Source organism: Takifugu rubripes, chromosome 1 (genome assembly GCF_901000725.2).
Source record: "Takifugu rubripes chromosome 1, fTakRub1.2, whole genome shotgun sequence".
Classification (NCBI taxonomy): Eukaryota; Metazoa; Chordata; class Actinopteri; order Tetraodontiformes; family Tetraodontidae; genus Takifugu; species Takifugu rubripes.
Window position 1 is genome coordinate 11,876,690 of NC_042285.1, and position 23,374 is coordinate 11,900,063.

Sequence of the window (23,374 nt, forward strand, 5' to 3'; positions counted from 1 at the left end):
CGGCTTCCGTAGAGCAGTGTCTAAACGTGAAACTAGTCTGATTCTATTAATTGTTCCCTAGATAAATCACGTCATGTTTATAAGTAGTCGTATGTGTCCCAGCACAAATTGCTCATTGTATTATGAGGTGTAATCGTACTTGGGACAAACCCCGCAGATGGTATCAACTTGTCTTGTGTCCATCCATCTGGTGACAGCTGCTGTGTCTCTTTGTACCTTCTGCTGTTTGCTTCTAAAAGTAACCCTTTCCAATCTTTCAAAGAATTCAATTCCGAGAAGTAGAAGTAGTCGTTGCAGTGGTAGTCCAAAACTAAAGTTTGAAATAGCAACTTTTAGGTTTTATTGTTGAAACAGCAAAGGTAATCATTTTCACCTTCAAATTTGATTTAAAAAATGTTGATATTGTTTCAATATTTATAGTTCTCTGTGTTAAAACAATCTGAAAGCTAGGGATCTGACTCTTACTAAAATAAGATGGGGAAGTGCCAAAGCAAAGTTAAAAGTTTTGACGCTGATGTGGCAGGAACTATCTGCGCGTTTCAACTCTTTTGTCCATCTGCGGACACCGTCGCCGTCATTGAAAGCTTTGTTTTCATGTAGATGTGAGAGTTTTATGGCCTTTGTCGGTCTGAAATGTCAGTGCTGCACAGAGCTGAAGCATGGGACATGTCTGAATCCGAAGAAAGCGACACTCAAATGCAATCAAACGTAACGATTGATGCGAAGAGCGCGACAGAAAATACATCCTTAACGCAGAGTCGGAGCACAGAACACGAACGTCTCCCATCGTCTTCAGTTACAGAAGGACGGACCTCTGCTCGACCCGGTGGACCCGTCACTGCGAGTCCTGCACGAAAACGCCGATCAAAGGAAGAGATCGAGGCGGACAGAGAGACAGCCAGGCAGAGGAAGGAGGCGAGGGAGAGACAGAGAGCAGCCAGAGCCCAGGAAAAGGAGCAGCGAAGACAGGAGCAACGGGGGAGGAGAGAGGCCGCAGATAACCTGAAGTCCCTTCGCCCAGAGAACTACCTGAAGAGTCTGACTGTCTGCATAGACCCCGGTATACCAAGCTGCCTTCAACGAGAATTATCAAATAGATATAAGTCTCTATTTCTGTATTTTCAGCTGAATAATACGATGACGAAGGAAAGGCCCAGTGCCATCTGGCCTGGATATGGCTTTCACACAATGAAAACATCATGAAATGATGCTAAAGTTTGACTGTCTGTGCCCTTTAATTTAGCTCTGTTACAACAAGATGGCTCAGACATCTTGCTGGACACTTTGGCTACTCTGGAGTGGAGGTTTGACATCACCCCCCAGCTGATTCCCCGCAGTGTCACCTGGAGTAGAGCTTTGCTGCAGGTAGTTCTCGCTCACATGTAGCGATTCGCCTGACGGTTAAAATGTTAGTCAGGTCATGCAGGAGTCACTAAATGTTATTGTGTGTAGCAATTAATTGATCATTGTGTGGTTAGTGTTGGTTAATATTTGATGCTTTGTCTTCAGCAGGGAGATGACAAAAGTGACTCTGTGGAGGAAGACCAAGTGGTTCTGGTTCTGGATATGAGTGACTTTATTGAATTAGTTCTTTCTGTGAAGAAGGTATGGCAGATGGATTCTGAAATAAAACCTCTTGGATGCTCTCTTTGGAGCCTTCGTTGTTTTTAATCCTTTCTTTTGCAGCTGCTCAACAGCAGAGAGGACGGGTCAGGTGAGGGCTCTGTCACCAATCCTCTTTTGGAGGGTCTCAACAGGGAGATGAGGAAGGTGGTCATGCTGTTGCTAACAGAGTCTCATCCAGATTGCCCGTAAGTGCATACATCCATGTAGTTAATAAATTCTCAGAAACCCATAGTTATTTAATTTTGTCTTTCTTGCACATTCTATGTTCTATTTTTAATCCTTATCAGCAGGACCCACCCTTCTGATGAACAAGAACTATATGAAGCCCTAAACACAACACTGGGGATGGAGAATCCAGACATCGAAGAAGTCTGTTTATTTTGGTTCTCTTTTCTCATAACACCACAGTAGCTCCATAGTCCAGATTCATCCATTTTACAGAAAGTTCTTCTGTCCTCCCCAGGTTCTTGTGTACCTCCAAGTCCATAAAAATATGTCAATGGTCTGCCTGGACAACTGGCAGGAGATCACAACCCATGTGTGTGCTGTAACCAAGGCCTTATCAAAGCGACCTTTTAGGTCAGGGCTGCTCTGGACAGATGAGGTGAATGACCATCAGACATTACCTGTCTCTCGTCTCTTTCTTCCTCCAGACTGCTGACAGAGCGAGCAGAGCTGCCGTTCTGCGTGGAGGGTTCATGGGCCAGTGGAGTTCGTGTGGACAGCGACGGATCAGGGCTGATCCAGGTCTGGCGGAATCAGCTCCAGCAGCTGAATAGAGTCAGCCCTGCTGTGGCCTCTGCTGTGACTGCAGCGTACCCGTCTCCTCAGCTGCTGCTGCAGGTGTGCCAGGCTCATTTATCTCACTTCCGTGATAGTTTGTTACATTTAGGCTCATTAGTTTAAGGTTGTGAATGAACTCTTGCATCGTTTCAGGCATACGGGGGCTTGGCAGCAGAGGCGGACAGAAAGGGGCTGCTGGCTGGGCTCTTGGTCAAAAGCGGAGATAATGAAAGGCGCGTAGGGCCAGAGATATCTGCCCGAATCTACCGTTACCTCACAGCCCAGAACCCACAGTTGGTTCTGGACTAATTTGGATGGTTTTCAGTGAAGATGAAACGTGTTTAAAGACATGTAACCACTCAGGTGCTAACAAGGTCGTCTTTACAATCCCAAAATATGCATAGAAATTACAGTGATTGTAGATAATATCGAATTTTTCTTCTGAACTTTATAGATTGTAATATGTAAATATATTGTTGTAACAAATGATATTTTCTAAAAAAAAAAAAAAAAAAAAAAAGGAACAATGCAACAAGACTTGTCTCTTTTTTAAATATTATTTTCTGGGATCACAGATAAAAAAAATCACCCTCTTTTCTACAACAGCAACCAACTGCAGTTGGTATTTAATCTTGGCTGTGAACATGCATATCAAAGTCCCAAAAAAAAATATTTTTACTGTAAAAAAAACCAACAGCTTTCAGCCACTTCCAACATGGAGCCAGAATGACCACTTTAACACTTTAAAAGTCATACTCGCCATTACACATTAATTCAGGTTTGACTGCCATGAACATGCTAAATATAGTGACGATCCACTCCAGTACTGGCTCTAAGTTCACCTTAAAGGTTCGTGGTGTGACCTTTCGTTGGCAGTGACAGATGTGTTCCGGACACCTTTGTTCTGCTGCTTCATGTCCAGCGACATCTTTTGCTCTGGTAATCCTCTGGCTCAGAGCAGCAGCTGTCGTAGTCACTGCTGGGAGGGGTTGGAGGACAGTAGCAAGTGCAGGGACAACCCCGACGGGATGTTACACAGTCACACAGGGGTTGGTCTGGGGTAGGAATCGGACTGGTGTTGAATACCGTAGAGGGGATGGGACCAAGACTGCAGCTTGAAACTGGCTCTTCCTGGAGGTTTTTGGCAAAGTCCTCATACTGCTCTGAGGCATCAGGGCTGCTGCTGCTGCTGAGCGTGAACACCCAGCCTAGCTGCACCTGGAGGACGGTGCGCAGGCCTGGGGGCACATCCAGCTCTCGAAGCACATCCAGGTTGGGGGGCATCGTCTGCCGCAGCTGGGCACAGCAAAGGTACTGAAGGGTGGTGGGTGTGTGACAAGCACGGATTACCTTCATACTACTTTTGGCTGCGGTGGAGCACACCATGGGATAGAACTTCTTGTTCTGCAGCCTCGTGGCAGCAACGCCTACAGCAGACAACAAAACCAGTTCAGAAGAGTGGGTCAAATCAGTTTTACGGACCTTTTGGCTTTGCACATTGTACCTATACAGCGGCGATTCTTGTAGAAGGTCAGGGTCCCGTGCCAGGTGTCCAGATGTATTCCAATAATGGAGCCCTGGCCAAACTGAGATGAGAACTTCACTTTGTCACCTTTGTGCTGCAGATAACCTGACCAGATGATAACAGAACATTTTTACTTAAACAGTTAACCTGCTTGCCTACAGAAGTCAAACAACTATCTAAATGGGAGTTAACAGTAGAAATGTTTCACCTACCTGTGTAGGAGAGGCCCCAGCTAGCTTCATCATGGCCCAGCAGGCTCCCAAAGTTGTACTTGAACTTCTCCAGGTTTACCTCTGAAGTGCCAATTCCCACCATCTCCACCAGCGTGGGAAAGGCATCACATATTAGAGAAAAAAGTGCTGACCTGTTAATGGCCACACATTATTCAATACCCACCATATCTGTCCCGTAGACAGGAGAGGTCATCTTCACTTCCCAGAAGTGCTGGCCGTCTGCGAGCTCCTTGGTTCCGCGGATGGCCGCGGTGCCGGAGCTGTAGTCTAGGTGGAAGCTCACCTTCCTGTTGCCACAGCTGAGGAAGGCTCCAGAAGACTTGAAGTGGTTATCCCACTCCCAGTCAAAACCTGGGTGAGGAGCACAGAAACAGAGAGATATGGGATCGCATATGAAATATGTAGTCGTATTCTCATTAAATCCTAAAATAGCAGGTGGGGTATACTCAAAGTCCAGGGTATTCTCACCCTGATCATCCTCCCCACAGAAGCATTCACTGCCGAGGCCGAGGCCGAGGCCAGACGTGTCCTCCTGCTGTTGCTCGCACTGGCAGAAAGACTGGCCGAACACTGGCACCACGCTGGACAAGGCTGCTCCTTCACAAGCAATCTGAGGAGCCTGCAGGTAAGCCTGCAGCTCAGGCTCTCGCTCACTCATCTGCTGGGCAGCAGCAAAGTAAGATGACAATGATTCCGTGTGTTCACTTAAGTGGCAGTGACGAGGATCAGAATATCAAATAATAATGAATAATGACTATTATTCTAATGACAATGAATATTATGAATACTCAATATTATGCAGTATAATGATGGCAGCAATGCTTTTAAGGACCCTAATAGGATGGCTCATAGTCCAGAGTCAGCATGGAAGTCTTCCCCCTCAACAGGGTTCACAGCTTGTGTACTAAATTAGACCCCTTCCAAAAATACTGGACCCAGCTTCCCTGTCTGTAACACATACTGGGGCAGTCGCAATAGTATTAGTGTTACATATAACTTGGTACAAGAGGTAAAATAAAGTATACTTTGAAAGGGAAAGAGGTGAAATTCCCTCATTACGGTGCAGGAGTGCCTGTGTGTCATTTTTTCCTCCTTTCTCTGGTTGTTCAGAGCCTTCACTCACTTAATTTTGTTAATTTATTGCTGGAATAAACACCTGCTTAAAAACAGTGGCAACTCTAACAGAAATGTATAATCTAAGCAGTAACACAGAAAATGAACTGTGGAGTAATTACAAGACAGTACACAGTACATTTCATTATATACCAAACCTACATGGAAATATAATTTGCTTTATTACTTGTCTAAACCTAATAATAGTAGGAAATGTCTCCTTGCTCTATTCTCACGGGCTCACCTGCACCATAGGCCGACCTTCCTGTTCTTCCTGCTCTGAAGTCTGGATCAGGGCCAGGGCATCTGTGTCCTGCCATACCTCGCTCCAGACCAAATGTCGAGTCCGTCCATTCCTGCCCTTTCTCAGCATGGCAGTTCTAGGGACAGCACACCCAACACCTCCTGACTACTTGGCCCATGCATGGCTTAATGTACCGGTATATTCATTTAGAACATCCAGCTCTACTCCCATTTGATAAATCATTTCATATTTGATATTATTTTTACACCATTTATGTTAAGATCTTTTCATATGAGAGACTTGAGAAATAGAGAAGATTGTGGTGTCTGTCATGACCTCTGCTGAAATTCCTGATATCATGATTCCCTAACCTACAACAGGAAGTAGGTTAGGGAATATTTTAAGAGTACCGGTATAGAACTGACAAAGCTTCAGGGGAGTAGACCTGATCTTGACCTGATCTTGGGGTTCCAGCTCCCCTGTTTTTATCACATGTTGCACTTGGCAGCAGGAAGTATTTTCCTGCACTTGTTTTGCACTTAACCCTGGTTCACTGTGCCGCCGTGGTAACCCGAGTCCATTCAGCCTCTGCTGAGCACAGGCAAACCCAGGTCATTGTAACAGGCGACTATATGTCATCATCAATGAAAATATCTGATTTCAATACCTTTGTGTTTACACCCCTTGGTCTATTGCCCTCTTTATACACTAAAAACTGTAGCATTAAAACTGGGGAGTAAATATCCAGTCAAGGTATCAGAATTCCATTGGTTACACAGTAAGTAATCCCACAACCATTTTGTAAAAAATCACATGTGTCTCAACCTGATAGCATGTCTCGGTTAATTCCACAACGGACCGTGGCAGCTGGTGACCGCTTTGCAAGCAGGTGTGGGAGTTAAGTGCCAATAGTTCTGATTAGTCAGTCTGGTCTCGCTTTAATTAGGCTTTACCCTACATACATTAAGTCTATCATCTGTACGGCCCAATCTGGACAAATTACACTGGCAGTGTCCTGACTGACTTGACATCAATGCAGACAGTACAGGACTGTCAGAAATCAGAACTTCTTCACTCTTGAATGATGGGTTTTTAGTGATCCACAGATCAGTGGAATAAAAGCTTCTCACACAGTCAAGGTTTATCCTATACATAGCAGTCACTGCATGTTCAGAAATTAGCATTCCACCTGATATTGGATATTATCTTTAACTGAAATGAACACTGTACATTATATGAAGCTGACTTTGCTCTTACCTTACAGAAGTGTTCATATATTCTGTGTTGGAGTGGCTCATCACCAATTGCGTTCCTCTAAGATATCATGTATCCAAAACATGTGAGAACTGTGTTTGACCCACATCTGAGGGCGAAGTTGCACGTAAACATGCCTTCTGTGCATCGTCGCGATCCTATTGGATGAAGATGGGTGTGGGCGGAGTTTATGTTAATAGTTTGGTTACCAGAACTAGTTAACCAGCTCTGGCCCATCGTTGGCATAGATGGTGATGTATACATGTACATATTCTAGGAATTTCGATCACATTTTTAGCACAGTATTTTTTTATCTTTTAGCTATAGAGTCAAAGTTATTGCACCACCTTCCGGTGAAAGGAACTTACTGGTACACTTGTGAACCCTGTGAAATTGTGAACCTTTGTACATGGGTCGGAAATGGTGACAAATTCAATACTATTGTATTGATCACCTGACATTTGATTCAATATTTGTTTCACTTTTCCGGTCTTGCCAGCCTTGCGCATGCGCATTCTGAGCCTCCGTGCGCACATCGTACTAGCAGGCTCGTGGCTAATGGGACTGGTGTGTGATTGGCTGAACGGTGGGTGACGACATACGGAAGTTCAGTAGTCTCGTGCTATGTGTAAGGAGAAGTTCTGTATTTGAAATATGGAACAAAATACTGGTAAGAAGAAGAGAGCTATGATTAAATTAGGTCAGAAGGTTTTGATAATATTTGTAGATAACTCAAACTTAAGAAAAACTGCAGTTTGAATGGTTTACATCTAAGAGATGCTGATGAAACATTTCATAATAGTTCTCAGTGTATAAGATAGGTTGTTTCTGCCACTGCTGTTAATAATTAGTCATGGTTAGTTATTATTATCACTATAGCCATCCCGAAACCTAAAAAATGTAATGAGAGATGATGTGTTCACATCTTAAACAACAAAATCTTCCGGCGGTAATGTAATGATTCGCTGACGTTTAGCTGTGCGTGTCTCGGTAAATATGGTCAAATTAACCAGTTTCCCCTCATTTCCACATGAGACGGGAACATGGCCCAAGTCCGGCATGTGGTCTTGGTTCTGTCCGGGAAAGGTGGAGTAGGAAAGAGCACCATCACCACAGAGTTGGCTCTAGCTCTCAGGCATGCTGGTAAAAAGGTGAGTTGTGCAAGCAGCAGGTTGGCGTCACCATACATTTTGATGTAATTCATGTACAAATACAATATTTCAAAATACACTGTGGTTATTAGTCCACTTGCTGCTGGTTTGTCGTTTAGGTTGGCATCCTGGATGTTGACCTTTGTGGGCCCAGCATCCCTCGCATGCTCAGCATCGTGCGCACTGACGTGCATCAGTGTGACTCAGGTTGGGTGCCTGTCTACACAGATGCCCAAAAGACACTTGCGCTTATGTCTATTGGCTTCCTGCTGGAAGACCCAGATGAAGCAGTGGTGTGGAGGGGTCCTAAGAAAACAGGTATACTCTAATAATGAAAGTACTCCTAAATCTTATCATGTACTGTTGCAGATTGTGTTTTCTATAAGATTCCCTTTTTTGCACATCCAACAGCTTTGATTGGCCAGTTTGTGTCAGATGTTGCTTGGGGGGAACTTGATGTGTTGCTGGTGGACACACCACCAGGGACGTCTGATGAACATCTGGCAGTGCTGGAAAACATGAAAAAACACAGCAGTATAGATGGAGCCATCTTGGTAACCACACCTCAGGTAACCGCAGGTCTGGACAACTACCCTTAGTAGACAGTGGCAGATCAAATTATAACATCTTTTTTCCTCCTGTGTATTGACTGCAGGCAGTGTCTACAGGAGATGTGAGACGAGAGATCACCTTCTGTAAGAAAACAGGAGTAAAGATCTTGGGCATCATAGAGAACATGAGTGGATTTGTTTGTCCTCATTGTTCGGTGTGTAAACTTTATTTTTGGACGTAAACCCCACATGAAGTATTTAGCAATCACGTGCCCAGGGCGTTTTGATTGATTAAATCGTTGTTGTTTTTTTTTTAGGAGTGCAGCAACGTCTTCTCAAAGGGTGGCGGTGAAGAGTTGGCGAAGCTGACCGGATCAGTATTCTTAGGTGAGCTTTGGGAGTCATTTCGTGTAATTCCTCCTTCCGGCCACAAGGCGTCACCAACTCAAAGGCAAAGGCAACCGCTGCTGTCCTGCTAAAATTTTTGGAACAAATTACATTATAGCTGTTTAAGATTGAAAGTGTGCTTCAGGCCCTTCCATAAATCTTGGTCTATCATTTAAATGATATGGAGTTTTACCACAATGTTGTTGGCTAATACTGTTAACAATGATCATCCATTTTGTTATGATTTAAATGCCAAACTGTCCACAATTGGGATATTGTGTTTTTCAGGCTCGGTGCCCTTGGATCCTCTGCTCAGCAGCAGCCTGGAGGAGGGCAAAGACTTCATGCAGTCGTTTCCCAACAGCGCCACCTTCAGTGCGATCAACAGTATTTGTCAGACTCTGTTAAATAACCTTGAAATTGATTGAACACTCTCCTGATGTCTTTTTCTGTTGGCACCCTAAATATGAATGTTGACCCTCTGTAATTTAAAAGAACACATGATCTTTATATAAATAAAAGGTTGTAGATTGAATAAATAAAAATGCTACATGTCTTTGGAAGCCATTCATATCCAAGTTATAATCTTTAATTTGATTGTGACACACGTCGGCACATCAGGATTACTTTGATATTGTTGATACAGTGTTTAACTTGGGGCTTCAGTCAGCGTTTCTCCGACAGGAATAGTTTCAGAAAACTCCAGATGGAATCGAATCAGATATTTCGTAAACCTTGGCCCAGAGCAGAACACCAATATTGCTGGGCTTCATGCTACAAAACGGTCTCAACATTTGGATTAAACCAGCACTTTGATCTGGAGAAGTCTTCTGAAAGTAGCCTGCGCTTCCATTTCAAATGCAACAGCAACAAGACACTGGAACCCATGCAGGACCTAAATGGCTGGAATGTAGGAGAGATGTGGGACATCTACAGATGGATGAGTCAAATGGAGAATGAGTTGAAAATTTCACTGTGAGACCCATCATGGGGCACACTCCTTTAATGCAAACAGCAGAACTACAGGAAAAACACTGGGAAAAATCTGTAATGATTAGAGTACAGCTACACATAAAACTTCCACTTCACCAGCAACACCAAAGGCAACCTTATTAACCAAGAATTACACCCAGAGGAGAGGAATTCTGACCACTTATCACAAGTATCCCATTGCATTTAATCTATCTAGATATTTATAGATCTATATATGTATAGTATATCCTGGGGGGGGGGGGGGGGTTGCTGCATTATAGACTTTCATTAATTGAGGAATTTCTTATAAATAAAATCTGTGAGAAAAAAAAAAGACAGTCAATATACATATTTCTTTACAAATAGATCCTCAAGATTAATGCAGAAATGGTGTCAATTCTCTCCCCTCCAGGTTGTTTGGGGAGGGGAAGCTGTGTGGTCCTCTGGTCGGCTCCGATTGCCTCTGCTGGCACCAAGGCCTCAAATAAGTGGAAAGGAATCATCGTACAATTGCTTTGATACACACGCACACACGAGACAGACGAATCACTACGTTGCTCATTTACATGTTTACTGACACGACTGTACACACTGTTGAGATAAGACCATAATTATGGTGTCATTTTAACTCATTTTCCTCCCACTTTTTTTTTTTTTTTTTTTAAACAAATTTTCCCACATTCTACACTCCAGCAGCAACAGAGCACAGATCTTGCGGCGGAGACGTTGTGGATGATTATTTTGTGGACAGGATGAGGGCGACAATGAGCCCGTACAGACCCAAGACCTCAGCAAAAATCAGGATGAGGATCATGCCCACGAATAGCCGCGGCTGCTGAGCTGTGCCTCTCACGCCCGCGTCGCCCACTATGCCGATGGCGAAGCCCGCTGCCAGGCCGCTCAGACCCACGCTCAGACCAGCTCCCAGATAGAGGAAACTCCTGAACAGAGATGAGTGTTAGAGGACCGACCACCGTTAATGTTGCGCTCAGGAACAGCTCATTTCCTGTCTGAGGGTGCATGACATTGAACTGACAACTGCTGACAGATGTAAACCCTCGACATGCTCTCTTTCAACTCGACCATGACTCATGTAAAAGGACAAAGTTTCCATCTTTTAATGCGTGCAGTAGATCAGGGAGGTGATCTAACGGCCCTGGCTCTACAGTTGTTAATCATTTCTAAACACTGTACATGTTAAAAAAGACAACAACTCTGCAGCACGAAGCCACACATGCGCTGGACTCACTTGTGGAGGGCGAGCCTCTCGACAATGTTGTTGGCAATCAGCACGGCGACCACCAAACCGTAAATGGCTATGATACCCGCCATGACGACGGGGATGATGGACTTCATGATGAGCTCTGGCCTCATGACGGACATGGCGGCGATGCCTGTGCCGCTCTTGGCTGTGCCGTAAGCTGCGCCCAAGGCTGGTGAGGGGGAGACAAACAGAGGTACACAAGAGGTCAGGTTGTCCACAGAATCCCAGACACAACGAATGCAGGAATGAAACGGGTCGTTGAGCAACATCTGTTTCTGTTCCTGCTGAAAATACAGCATTGCTCCACATGGGGAAACAGGAGTCCATCAGCAAGAAGAGCAGGTTATGATTCAAACTGAAACTGGACACATATCTGCAGAGCTGTAAACGATTCCTTCAATTAGATGGAGCTCTAGCAGCTATAACGCACACAGGAAACCATGACAGCGCACCACATCCCCAGAGACAACACCTGTGAAACACAGAAAGCTGTAACATCTGTGAAAGCACAGGCAGCACTCCTGTTCCACCAGGCAGGACAGAAAAGAGCGAGCAGTGGTGGGAAGGACGCCAAGCACACGTTTAAATATCTAACTAAATGACCCACTAAAATGTTAAGTGCTGTCCATCTTTGCGACACCTCTAAGATATATAGCATTTAATATTTTGGCTGCTTTATTGAAAACAACTTAAACACTACATACTTTGATGACACAGCATTTTTAGGACATTTTAACTCGCCGCAGATTAGAGCTCTGTGGCAAGACATGAATAATTGGCCACAATAAAATACTGGAAAACCAATGTAACAAGAAAAAAAACAAGCCTCAGAATTACACAGAACATCCAGCACACAGCCCAAGGTGCTGATAAAGAAAGGCCATTCTCCTTCTGGTCTTTGGTCATTCTGACACAGCGCACCGTGAGGTCCCGGGTCCAACGCCTCCACTGCCTACTGCCATCAATACAAGATTAAACCATTATTTAATGAGAATATAGTGGACATCACAAACATGATGGAAAAGATGACTTGGAAAGGCAACAAAAAAGTAAATCCAGTCACTAGTCACTGATGCAAAATTCACCATCTTTTACAAAATACTACACTGACACCTTCCTTTTTTAGTAGACCATTATTCATTATTAAACATTAACATCACAATCAATCAGTAAGATAACCAAGCCGTACGCTCTGGTAGTGCAACAGTGCTCAAACCATCGCCCAGTTTTAATGCACAACAGCTTGTGCATTTGTGTTGAAATACGTTTCTAAACACTGATATTAGGGTGGAACCCTTTTAAATGGCCAGAGATCATCTCCCAGATGGGATGGCCCGGATCAGAGGGGGCCTCCAGCTGCAGACGATCGCACATGTCCATAAGGTATACACGAGAAGGTCACATTTTCAATACTTTGCGCTGCGTACGATGCTTCTGCCTTAAACCTCACTATACACAAGGCAACATGGAGACGTTCTCAAACACCTTAAGCAATCTGTTACATCACAGGAGGTGGAACCCTTACAGATGACTTCCTCTTCATTTAAGGGAAAAAATAAGGTCAAAGGCTACATCAACTGGAAAAACCGCTCACTTCTAAAAAAGAAGCAGTTGATCACGAGCAACAGTTTAAGCAAACAGCATCGAAGATATTGACACTATTAAAATGCATTCACTCTTCAAATAGTTAACTGTAAAACTGAAATGGCCTCTGCTTACATTCATTAAGGATTAGTTATACTCTAAAGGACAGAATCCTTTAATTGGTGGCGTATAAATTTGAAATGCTGGCTTGTTCAAGGTATATTCCAGCCATGTTAGACGTTAACTGCCTGAAGGTGCAGCGGGATCAATTTCACTAGTGGCATTTGCTCAGCAAGTAACTGTGTCTACAATTCTGACTCAAAAATGAACTAAACCCAGTAGCAGCCAAGTAACTAATACAACATTGTATTCAAAAAACTCATCCATTATCTAAAATTGTGTACATCCAGTGTAAATGCCATATGCAGCTACCATCATCATCCATTTAATGTAATCTTGAATCTTCATGTAAAACCTCAACAATTATTAGATATGGAGATTTTACATCTGCCTGTGTTGGAAACATGTGTAGACATCCATGCATGGTAATAAATCGAGTCATATTACAGTAAGATGACATCCATTCCTGATGGTTACGTTTTACTTTGCTCGTATTAAAGAATGAAGCAGTCCCGGAGGGCAGTTCCCAGCTCCGACCATGTGACGATCATGTGATCTGCTGTCATTCCTTTGAGCAATGAGGAAGTAAACCAGCTGAGTCTAGTTTCCAATGGTCACTGCTTACAGGGAACCTTTTTCCACACAATTTGCATCAAAATATAACTTTGCAAAAAAATACAAATAATCAGAGCGTAAAGCCTTACTCAATAATGCAAGGCACGGTCAAGCAGCATGTCGTTATAATGACATAAAATACTTGGTAATGTCGACCATTGAGCACCGCTTAAGTTGGACGGGTCTGGGTTATTACTACGAATCCCAGTTTGTCGTTTCCGTTCCAAAAAAAAAAAAAAAAACCCAACAAATTTTGCTAACGTCAAGGCTAACTTGTGTAGTCGTCATCCGCTAGCTAGTCATGATAGAAATAACCATTATTTTTCCGCCGAAACACAAAATGGTGATCGTGACACGACCTCTGACGAAACAGCACCATACATACAATACAATATGAAAAATGAGTGCTGACTGTCCGTCCACTGTTCACATTTAAGGAAAATACAACTCAAGGCTAGCTTTGCTACGTTAACGTTAGCAAGGTTAGCATAAGAAGTGAGTGCAATACATGCATAATACAAGACTGTGAAAAAGATGGAAAATGGCTTGGCAATCATTTTGATTTTCTTCAAATTACTATGTGCGTCAATGTAAATAGTGATGACGGTGATAATTACCACTGAAAACCATCGCCGCTGAGGCACCCATCACTGCGAAAAAGGGAGAGTATTCTGGGCCTTGGTCCGTCATTTTTTTTTCGGGACACGATATAAAAATACACAAAATGTAAAAAAAAAAAAAAAAGAAAGTCAGTCAAACGCGGACTCCACAAAAATGGCACTTCACGAAAGCAAGAAAAGGCCACAGGCTTGAAGTCGACGACACCAGGAAGCGTGAGACCAGCTGACAGTGAACCGAGCGAGTCACGACTCTCCCGATAAATACCCGGCGCAGCAGCACAAAATGGCGAAGCGGAAAGTGTCACCTGATTGGGGAGAAACGGTTCGGGGAGCGGGGGCGGGCAAAAGGTTAGCTAATTACACAGTGTATTTTAAAATTACCTTTATGGATCAAAAGGTGTGTATCTCAAATGATTTAGCGGTTAATACGTATGAAAGTACACATTGGGTTTTTAAAAAATCATTATTTCGAAGGTCACCCCCGTTAAGCATGTCTTTGGTATGCCCCGCTGCGGGTTTCCCTTTGATGTCCTCACCCGTCGGCGTCAAAAGGATGGAATGATGGGCAAAAACATTGAAGAAAAAAGATTCTGTAATGGAGTAATAGTAAAAATCTGAAATGTATCAACATGGACTATGACTAGCAAATTAATCTATTCTTTGTTTATAACATGCAGAACAGTTAACCATGCTGCATAACTACATGCATTTATCTGCTGAGCAGCACTGTGGTTAACATTCAACTGTGATATGCAGCAACTAGGAGCATTAAAGTGAAAGAATTCAAACTGTATGCAACGGGGGAGGGGAGATCCCCTTCCTTCCTTGTATACCTTCCAGCAAGAGCACACAGAGACCTAGGAAGTGTGTGTGTGTGGGGGGGGGGGGGGGGGGGGGGGGGCTCTGCTCTTGTCTAGTCAGCAGCAGCAGAAGACCCCCCCACTGAAGCCTCTTCACTCGTGATACAATTCCACCCCAGCATCACAGGGCCTTCCTAACACATGTCCAACACATGATCTTTGGGGATGGGGGGGATGCACTGATGTGTTGAAGGTCACAGTGGCAAATGCTTTTCACCTGGTTGTCCTTCACCTCTGACTGGCACGACGGGAACGTAGATGTGGACGTAGGTGGAACCTTCATGTTGGGTTATAAGGCTCTTTGTGCTTTTTGACTGGTTCCAAAATGAAAGCTCATGTAAGAACCACATTATTTTCATTTGTTTACATTGATATCTATCATTTCTAATCATTTTTTAATGCTTTTCCTGCACCCCTCTCTGATCTAGGGTGTGTGTGTGCGAAGGGGGTTAGTGAAGACAGGCTGTTTAAACACATAATCATCTCATTTCTAAGGGCTAGAGAGCATCATTTTCAGGAAATGCGCCAGGCCAACTCAGAGTCGTAGCTAAATATAGATGTGCACGTGTGATTAGCTGTGTGAGTCTGAATGAAGAGCCCACCCATGATGCAGGATGGAGACTATGCCATCATTAACGGCTCTGAAAGGAAGAGCCCATTCGTTTTTTAATCTGCGTCTTATTGCTGCTAATGGAGACGTTTGAATCCAAGACATAAATGATTCATATCAGACGAATATTTCCCAGTCATGCAACTCGCCGTCAGCTTCCTCAAGACACCCAAACAGAATTAGACCTGCGCCAAAGACAGCTCATTAGTCATTTAGTACCGCTTAGCCTTTTCTATTCCACAATTAAATATATATTCGGTACAGCTTGATATATTGTACCAATCAAAGCTAGTTTAGGTTATATGAGCATGCACGGGCAGGAAAAGCCAAGGATACAGGTTTAATGGGTCAAAGTCATGGTCAGCTGCCCTAAAATGGCATCTGACAACTGACTGTCAGAAGAGTCTCTCTGTGGGGACAAAAAGAAGATGGGATGAAATGAGCACTGAAGACACAACAGAACTTAAAGCATATTAGTTTATTCACATAGAGATTACAGTTACAGGAAGACAGCACCTTTACCCTACAGATGAAACTACACTTGGCTAGCAGGGTACAATTTGTGGACAGTCATTACAATGTTTGCATCAGAAAGGACGGAAATAAAGGAAAAAAAGTCAGAAAAGGATCTTCATCAATACCCATGATGTGTAAAGTAAAAACAGCTTATTTCTTTACCAATGTGTCGATAATAGTTTCTGGTATGAAAAAAAACAAACCAAACTGCCGTTTATTTGTCGTGGCAAGAATGGCAACACTGATCTTCACCGCTGACGTTCACAACAATAATTCACATGTAAAAACTCACGTCCACAAAAAATCAAAACATCTTTACATTTCCTTGAGAACATGAAAAAAAAAAAAAAGAGTTTGACAGAGCCATCTGGTAAACATGGATTCTTAAGGACAGAAGAGCCATCGGAATTTTGGCTGATTTTGAGCTAAATCACAGCACATGTGACTGAATTTACATTCAGGGATTCAAACACCAAAACACCAAAGATGAAATGCAAAAATAGAAACTGAAAAAGGTCTCAACTGGCTCCATATTTCATTAATTGTGGATTCTTTGTACTGCACTTCACTTTAAACACGTGCACCACTGTACATAACTGCCAATGCAAAAGTAAACAAGGACAGAGAGATTGCATTTTTGTTCCCATTAAGAAATCTAGAATAGGTCCATTAATAAATTAAGCCTATATGATGACGTGGGACGGGTGGTTTGATTTGCACGTGGTCCATAACTGTACGCTTCTACATTGTTTATGTAGTATTACGAGTTCATGGCATCCTGGAAACCCCAGACCTCTAGCAGCCCAACCTGGAAGGTCTCAGCACAAAGTGGCGGGTTGTCAAAGGTGGTGCACCTGCCAGTGCGGCCATGGTTGAGCTCAGAGTCGATGTAGAGGGCGTTACCTTCACCTCCCCCTGGACACCAACAAAGGCACACATTTGGCATGAATCACTATTAAAAAGACGCATGGCTGAGTTGGCCCAGTAAGCTACAGTCCACTCACCCACTATGATGGAGTCGACGGTGCCGGCCATGAACATGGAAGTATTCTTGGAGTTGAGGTTGAAGTGGCGGGCGGAGAGGAAGGGGGAGATGTCTCCGGCAGGTTTCTCTGGCTGCTTTAAGCCGTTGTTTTCTGCGTTCTGGCCGTCAGTGGGGGCCAGCTCTACTTCCTCCTGGGTCTTAACTGAAGAGGCTAACTCAGGGTGGCGGATCACGACCCACTCATAACGTTCCATCTCTGGTTTTAGCTAACAAGGAAGCAAAGCATTTGTCATGGCACACACCAGATTTAGTATCACTGATTTCATGTTAATAAGTTCATCTTAACTGCAGCCTAAGTCACTAATCCCTCTTAGCTTATGTGACAATCTGACCACTGTTTAGAGAAGTAGCGTCACTCTTTTCTATCGTTAAGACTTCTCATGTTACGGTCTAACGAACATGTTCACTGGTTTACACGTGAATGGCCCATACCTTTTTTAAAAAAAAAAATTCTCCACTACATATGAAACCTTTTTGCTTCATAACCTCGTGTGCAATGAACATGTAGGTGTGGTTCCCTTGTACTCACACAGCCAGAGGAGATGCCGAGCGTACGTCAAAGAATGTTTACTTTGTGTTTAACTGCTTTGTTTGCATTAAGACTGCCAACTCTTGGCTCTTCACATAAGTTTAAAATTAACATAAGCATGTTAAGAACTACAAAATACATAAATGCAAAATACAATCACAAAGCTGGCATAGATTGCAGAATATTAACAGTTTATACAACAGTCAATTCGTTGGAGTTTCAAAATATTTCTCCCAATTTTGAACTGTTTCTGTCTCCACTGATGAAGAATTAAATTATTGCTGCGCTAAACAGATCAACTAATGGAATAAAAGGCAACATCAGAAGGACGTCAGCTGTTGTAGACGTCTCAGTTTCCATTAGGTGTCATCTGACATCCAGGTCAGACACTGAGGGCTCAGGTGTTTCTGCTCCTGTACTGTAGAATAAGCACATGCTGTGCTTGGTCGTCTGTGCATCAGCACATAAGGCAAATTATTTATACATACATGACTGGAGAGGCAGGATACTTGGCTGTATCTAACTTTGTGTTTTAATTACATCATATCCCAGAGTTCCAAGCAGATAACCCAATGCTGACAGTCCAGGTGAGGTACTCTCATTACAGTAAACTACATTTTCCCAATTATACGTCAATTTGCGACTAGTGGCACAATGCTCCAACTGACATGAAATCAACGTAAACGACTCGTCTTCCAATGACGCCATCTCCTGATCAAAACCGGGTACTGCAAGCAGTTCAACTTTAACGCCATACACGTCTTCATTGTGCCAAAACATTCCAAAATGTTTAAGTATCAGACATAAAACGGATAACGAAAAAATAAAAGTGAACTTACTCTGAAGACAAAGCACTCGCCTGTGCCAAAGAAGCTCAACTTATTGCCACCTCTTTTCCGCTCCTCCCAGTCTGTAGACAAGAAAGCTCCACAAACCTGAAGCCGGACAAAAACATTGTTGTAAGCTGCTAATATTTGTAGAACATGTGCAGGATCAGCGATTCTCATTTGGCTGTTGCTTACATCACCGTCTGTTGTGCGGATGAGGAGCAGAGTGGGCTCGTGACCTTCACAATGCGAGTAAAATCTGTAAGTGGAAATATTGGGATGAAAATGCACATTTACCTCTAAGAGTTGTGTAATCACAAATATAGAACCACCTAGGCCTAAACCAGACCGGGCGTGCTGTACCTGTTCAGGCTGCAACCATGATTGGTGGTGGTGAAGAGGAGGTGTGGTTGGCACAGGGCGAAGCGCTCGGGGATCCACGACCAGATGTCCCTCATCTCCTTCACGGTGACAATCTCAGAGGAGAAGTTGTCAGGATTAAGAGCCAAGTGCACATTTTGCCTGCAGAAAGTAAAGAGAAACTTCAACGATCAGGATCGAGCACTTAATGTATACAAAGGCAGTAAAAAAAAATAATATTTATTTTTTTAAATGGAAAAAAAAAAAAAGATGAAGAATGTGGAGAGCAAAGAAGACCCACCTAGAACTGTGAAATAACCAATGTAGCAAACACCGTGATGGAACGAGGTTGGGACAGAAGATGGCGGATGGAATTAAACACGACATGCCCCAGACAAAAAGAGATAACACCGTGATGTGAATGGAAAAACACCACAACAAAAAGTAAAACAAAAGGGATTTTCTAATGAAATGCAGCGGTGCATCTGTCATTTGCTCAACGGGACGGAGAACATCAAAGTGATCTTAGCAGAGCCCCGTGAAGAAAGCTAGGAAGAAGGTTTCTAAGGACACAGAAAGTTGTGTTCACAACACAATATTGATTATACCGCTTCTGGCTGACGGTGATGCCTTTCTGCTGCAGGGACCTTTCATTGGTGAGCTGCAACAACGTGATTTCTTTGCGGCTGAACAGACGAATGGAGAAAGCTTTCTCAAGCAGCTTGTCAGGCGTGATGACCGAAGCGATGCCTTTGACAAAAGCCCGGATGTCCGCCCTGACTTTGTCAGAATCCTGCTGCGGCGGCTGGCCGCCCTGGCCTCCCTGGACCCCCGCCTTGTGCTTGCGGTAGAACTTGAGCAGCGCTATAGCTACGCGGAAGAGAATCTTGTAGCCCTCCACCAGGAAGACATCCAGGATCCTGACCATATGGCTAAAAGGCAGGTCACCCAAAACCCAGCGCTGCCAGTCCGAGTACACCTCCAGCACATCCTGGGCTGTGGCCACAATCAGTTTGTGGGCGCTTGTGCAGTATTTGTTGGCCAGGTCTCCAAAGGTCATGCAGCCCGACTCATAGCTGAGGAAAGTCTGGTCCAGCAGCCGTTTGCCCGGCTCGTTGCAGGCCAGTATGCGGCTGATGTTCTCGAAACACTGAGCTTCATCTTTACTGAAGTGCAGGAGCAGAGATGTGACAGCAGGCAGTGAGGGGCAGTAGGAGATGTCTGGCAACTGTCCAGCCACGCAGCTGATAATCTGATGCGCTGAGGTTAGAGACTCGGCCTTTAGGCAGTACTGTGGCACAGGGTTTCCATCCACAAAATCCGGAAGTGGAAGGTGGGAGGACTGCCTCTTAGTGGCCGCGTTTCCCATAAGGTCGCGATACACTTCTGCATCTGGGGTGACCGTGCGACAGGGAATGGCTTTGATTAACTGCTGGTAGACTTGTGCACGGAGTTTGTGGTTTTTCGCCCAGTAACCCTGCCGAGCCAGCTGTTTGAACTCTTTTAGGTCTTTACAGTCGACCTTGGTGGGGCCGCTGCTTGTGGCCAGATCCCCCATTTGGTTCCAGTCCACAAAGCTGCCATATTCTTCATCAGCCATGGTGATGGATACTCGCTGGGATACCTGAGAGGGTGGAGAAGAGGGATACTTGGGGTGTTGAAATGACTTTTCCTTAACGGCCCATGATGGTTACTGGAAGACAGAAACAGATTAATGCAACAATCGCAATAAAGAAACCTAACATCTTATAACTGGCACCATCTTGGTATTAGACAGAAGTAAGTTTAACCCATTGAAGGTTTTTCCCCACAACAGGTCATATGCAACAAATTTTCATGTATGAATCTTGAATTTTCCACACTTGCTACAGTAAATTTGTACTGCAAAATAGCCTCGTTACATCCCCGCTCCCCATTTATGCGTCTTAAGGAGTACGAATGCCTGCCCAAACTTCGCATTTCAGATTCCATTCAGGCTCCAGTCCATTTATTTCATGACAATAACAGCTTAACATTGCTTATCTGACAATCAATTTGCAAAAGCCGAATGCTAAAACGATGTTGAACTCCTCTCAATGGAAAACCGTGAGCACACGGAGGTGTGCGGCCTCAGATCAATTGCAATTTACTGAAAATAACAGCTGTAACCACCAAGAAATCATTTTTCTGCAGCTTCATGCAAGTCACGCTGCGATACAGAGCAGCACATTATTCCTCCATGTAAATATGGATCAGTCACGATGGCCTTGACTGCCCGCATCAGGTTTCCTCAGAAACAACACATTGGATTGAATTAAGGCTTCTGTGACATTTGGCCCTCAGTAATCATGAAGCCAATAAGCCAATTAAGAGCTGAACAAGAAAAAGCATCCTAATAATGTAGATAGAAATGCTATTTAACCCCACAGCAGATCCAGGACGCCCAAGTTTAGACTATGTCCACTACAGATATTTCCTAAAAAGAAGGAACATTGTTTTAAAACATCCATTTAAACGTTCCAGCTCATCCTGATGCATCACTACAGAGAAAAGGGGGGGCCCACAGCGTTAGGGTTGTTTAATGGGATCTCTTTGGATTTTCTTAGCAGCAGGGAGGGAGCAGAAACATGGCTAACCCCTCGGTGGGGTGTGTGCTGCAGCAAGATCACAAAATCTGTGCCTGCAAATATTAACCTGCTGCCGGACTGACAGTTGCAAAAAGCTGCGCACATCCAGCCCCGTGACGCACGAACACCCAGGCAATCCGTTTATTCCAAGAGGGCAGCAGCTAACGCAGCTGAGCTGGCGGAAGCGAAGAGCTCGGAATAAAACTAAACCTGAAACCATCTGAAACACCCTTTTCCATTCACAGCTGCCAAGTTAGCATCGGCGGCGTTAGCTAGCTGCAGGCTGCTCCTGTCAGCTCGGCTCGGCAGCTAACCAGAAGCCAGCCCGACTACTAGCTGCGTGACACAAGCTGCGTGACAAGACAACACGCAAGACAGGGCAAGAAAGGAGCAGTAAAACCCGCCCGACGCCGCACGAACATGCAGCGTGCTGTCCGACATGCGAGCGACATATGACCGACCGTAAACCAATTTGGGTCCTTTCGATTCTGAGGCTGTCTTCAAGTTTGCTCGCGTGATGAGATTGCAGCTAGAATTCGTGGGAAATCGTTTGACCGGCGAACACGATGAATTGTTTCCCCCCGAGAAATGCTGGTAGTAAAGAATAATTAAGTATTTATGTTGAGGAAATCACCGTTGTCCTTACCTGGACGCGACGTGTCTTGAGACGCGAAGCCCGGCTGATATGAAGTGCTGTCGGGCATGCGCAGTGAGTCTCTCGGGAGCGCGCCTCTGCTGGAGCTGCAGGGGCTCAGGTGGGCTAACTAAATATACACAGGGCTCAGACGCGTTACTCTGAGCACAGGACCCAGTTCAAAAAGATCAAATGCTCATTTTACTCATGACGTGACAGCCACCGAGCAGTCCCAGTAGCCTTCAGCAACATTGCTAGCAATTCAAACAAACAGATAATTTCCTAATAGCTAATAGGGCTGGAAGTCAAAACGCCAAACTGGTCATTCATTAAATAACCCAGTATCCTGGCATTTTTAAAAAAAAAATTCAATATTTGTTTACTTGCACAAGTCCACTTGGAAAGTACATTAGATTCCCCGGGATAACAAACCCTCTCTTTGTCCTGTACTCAAAGCAACACATGACACTTATCACAGATAATAAAATTATAGGACCAGAATTGCTTTTGCACAACAAATTGCTGTGTTTTGCCCTTTAAAAAAAAAGAAAAAAGAATGATGTTTATAGCTCTCATTTAGGTGATTCAGTGTTGTGGGAAAAAGCACCCCATACTTTTTTATCCCTGACATCTGTAAACTGTGCCTGTAACGTCTGTGACAATAGTATGGAATGTCAGTTATAAACTGCATAAGACTTTTATATAGTTCCGCATACATGACATTACTTACACATAATGTTTGATGTCTAGAGACTTCAGCCCGCCCGTCTCACATACACAAACACAAGAAAGCACTTATACAGTGCAACAAATATTCCGTGTTAGCGGCACACACTGCGAATGTACTATAAAGAGTGGGTGTAGCTCTATGAAACTGTTATTCTGTGTCAGATAAACCTCTGAGCAATTAACAAGCACATTATCATTAGAATAAGATGAGGTTCCTCTAAAAATGCACCTAATTATCCGATCTGCTGCAGTCAGCAACTTTAAAGAAAAAGGTTGAACCATAAGTGATAATGCACCAGTTGTTCCAGTTGTAAAAAATAAAACCAATTAATCGAATGCAATGGATTGCACATCATTTGGATAATTGTTTTGATTGTTCATAAACAAGCACAACTGGGTTTAGCTGTGTTTATTATCGATTATTTTTCCGGCAGTACAACAACCAACCTGATTTAATTGAAAGCACATACGCAGCTCAGGCAGATATGACAGAGGGAACCAAACATAATGGTAAATTCCGACCTTGGTTGAACAATGTTTCCTTTTTTGTGTTTACATGACATGGGTGCAGCTGCTTTTCTCTTGTTTAGAAGAAAGTAAGAGACAGGCACTCAGG

At 43.8% G+C, this 23,374-nt stretch overlaps 5 protein-coding genes across 12 annotated transcripts; 2 read left to right on the forward strand and 3 right to left on the reverse strand.

The window, feature by feature from the left end:
- Nucleotides 1–430: 430 nt before the first annotated feature.
- On the forward strand, nucleotides 431–2,929 carry LOC101066633 (probable crossover junction endonuclease EME2). 3 transcript variants are annotated; one of them, XM_029851332.1, is made up of 8 exons: nucleotides 431–1,060; nucleotides 1,244–1,365; nucleotides 1,513–1,605; nucleotides 1,687–1,811; nucleotides 1,914–1,995; nucleotides 2,090–2,205; nucleotides 2,280–2,469; nucleotides 2,563–2,929. In XM_029851332.1, the coding sequence occupies exons 1-8, from the start codon at nucleotides 634–636 to the stop codon at nucleotides 2,716–2,718; spliced, it is 1,311 nt and encodes a 436-aa protein (XP_029707192.1). In that variant the 5' UTR covers nucleotides 431–633; the 3' UTR covers nucleotides 2,719–2,929. The 3 variants fall into 3 exon arrangements, with proteins under 3 accessions (XP_029707192.1, XP_029707185.1, XP_011601759.2); XM_029851325.1 differs by having other exon boundaries at nucleotides 433–1,060; nucleotides 1,510–1,605; nucleotides 1,917–1,995; XM_011603457.2 differs by having other exon boundaries at nucleotides 435–1,060; nucleotides 1,510–1,605.
- A 25-nt stretch (nucleotides 2,930–2,954) lies between these two features.
- spsb3b (splA/ryanodine receptor domain and SOCS box containing 3b) lies at nucleotides 2,955–6,924 on the reverse strand. Of its 4 annotated transcripts, none has more exons than XM_011603481.2 (7): nucleotides 6,782–6,924; nucleotides 5,525–5,660; nucleotides 4,636–4,825; nucleotides 4,331–4,518; nucleotides 4,147–4,249; nucleotides 3,914–4,039; nucleotides 2,955–3,836 (listed from the first exon to the last, which is right to left on the reverse strand). In XM_011603481.2, exons 1-7 carry the CDS (start codon nucleotides 6,820–6,822, stop codon nucleotides 3,322–3,324), a joined length of 1,299 nt encoding a protein of 432 aa, XP_011601783.2. In that variant the 5' UTR covers nucleotides 6,823–6,924; the 3' UTR covers nucleotides 2,955–3,321. The 4 variants fall into 4 exon arrangements, with proteins under 4 accessions (XP_011601783.2, XP_011601775.2, XP_011601787.2 ...); XM_011603473.2 differs by having other exon boundaries at nucleotides 4,636–4,828; XM_011603485.2 differs by lacking the exon at nucleotides 6,782–6,924 and adding an exon at nucleotides 6,350–6,418 and having other exon boundaries at nucleotides 4,636–4,828.
- A 393-nt stretch (nucleotides 6,925–7,317) lies between these two features.
- On the forward strand, nucleotides 7,318–9,422 carry nubp2 (nucleotide binding protein 2 (MinD homolog, E. coli)). The gene is made up of 7 exons (XM_003961426.3): nucleotides 7,318–7,448; nucleotides 7,814–7,929; nucleotides 8,049–8,247; nucleotides 8,341–8,498; nucleotides 8,585–8,695; nucleotides 8,798–8,867; nucleotides 9,156–9,422. The coding sequence occupies exons 1-7, from the start codon at nucleotides 7,433–7,435 to the stop codon at nucleotides 9,293–9,295; spliced, it is 810 nt and encodes a 269-aa protein (XP_003961475.2). The 5' UTR covers nucleotides 7,318–7,432; the 3' UTR covers nucleotides 9,296–9,422.
- Nucleotides 9,423–9,440: 18 nt separating this feature from the next.
- On the reverse strand, nucleotides 9,441–14,315 carry atp6v0cb (ATPase H+ transporting V0 subunit cb). Its single transcript, XM_003961298.3, has 3 exons — nucleotides 14,040–14,315; nucleotides 11,089–11,272; nucleotides 9,441–10,780 (listed from the first exon to the last, which is right to left on the reverse strand). The coding sequence occupies exons 1-3, from the start codon at nucleotides 14,110–14,112 to the stop codon at nucleotides 10,576–10,578; spliced, it is 462 nt and encodes a 153-aa protein (XP_003961347.1). The 5' UTR covers nucleotides 14,113–14,315; the 3' UTR covers nucleotides 9,441–10,575.
- Nucleotides 14,316–15,971: 1,656 nt separating this feature from the next.
- On the reverse strand, nucleotides 15,972–22,197 carry tbc1d24 (TBC1 domain family, member 24). Of its 3 annotated transcripts, none has more exons than XM_011603412.2 (8): nucleotides 22,042–22,197; nucleotides 19,398–20,482; nucleotides 19,091–19,096; nucleotides 18,793–18,951; nucleotides 18,625–18,688; nucleotides 18,442–18,537; nucleotides 17,033–17,279; nucleotides 15,972–16,943 (listed from the first exon to the last, which is right to left on the reverse strand). In XM_011603412.2, exons 2-8 carry the CDS (start codon nucleotides 20,387–20,389, stop codon nucleotides 16,789–16,791), a joined length of 1,719 nt encoding a protein of 572 aa, XP_011601714.1. In that variant the 5' UTR covers nucleotides 20,390–20,482; nucleotides 22,042–22,197; the 3' UTR covers nucleotides 15,972–16,788. The 3 variants fall into 3 exon arrangements, with proteins under 3 accessions (XP_011601714.1, XP_011601720.1, XP_003961474.1); XM_011603418.2 differs by having other exon boundaries at nucleotides 22,030–22,138; XM_003961425.3 differs by lacking the exon at nucleotides 19,091–19,096.
- Between the last annotated feature and the right edge of the window lie 1,177 nt (nucleotides 22,198–23,374).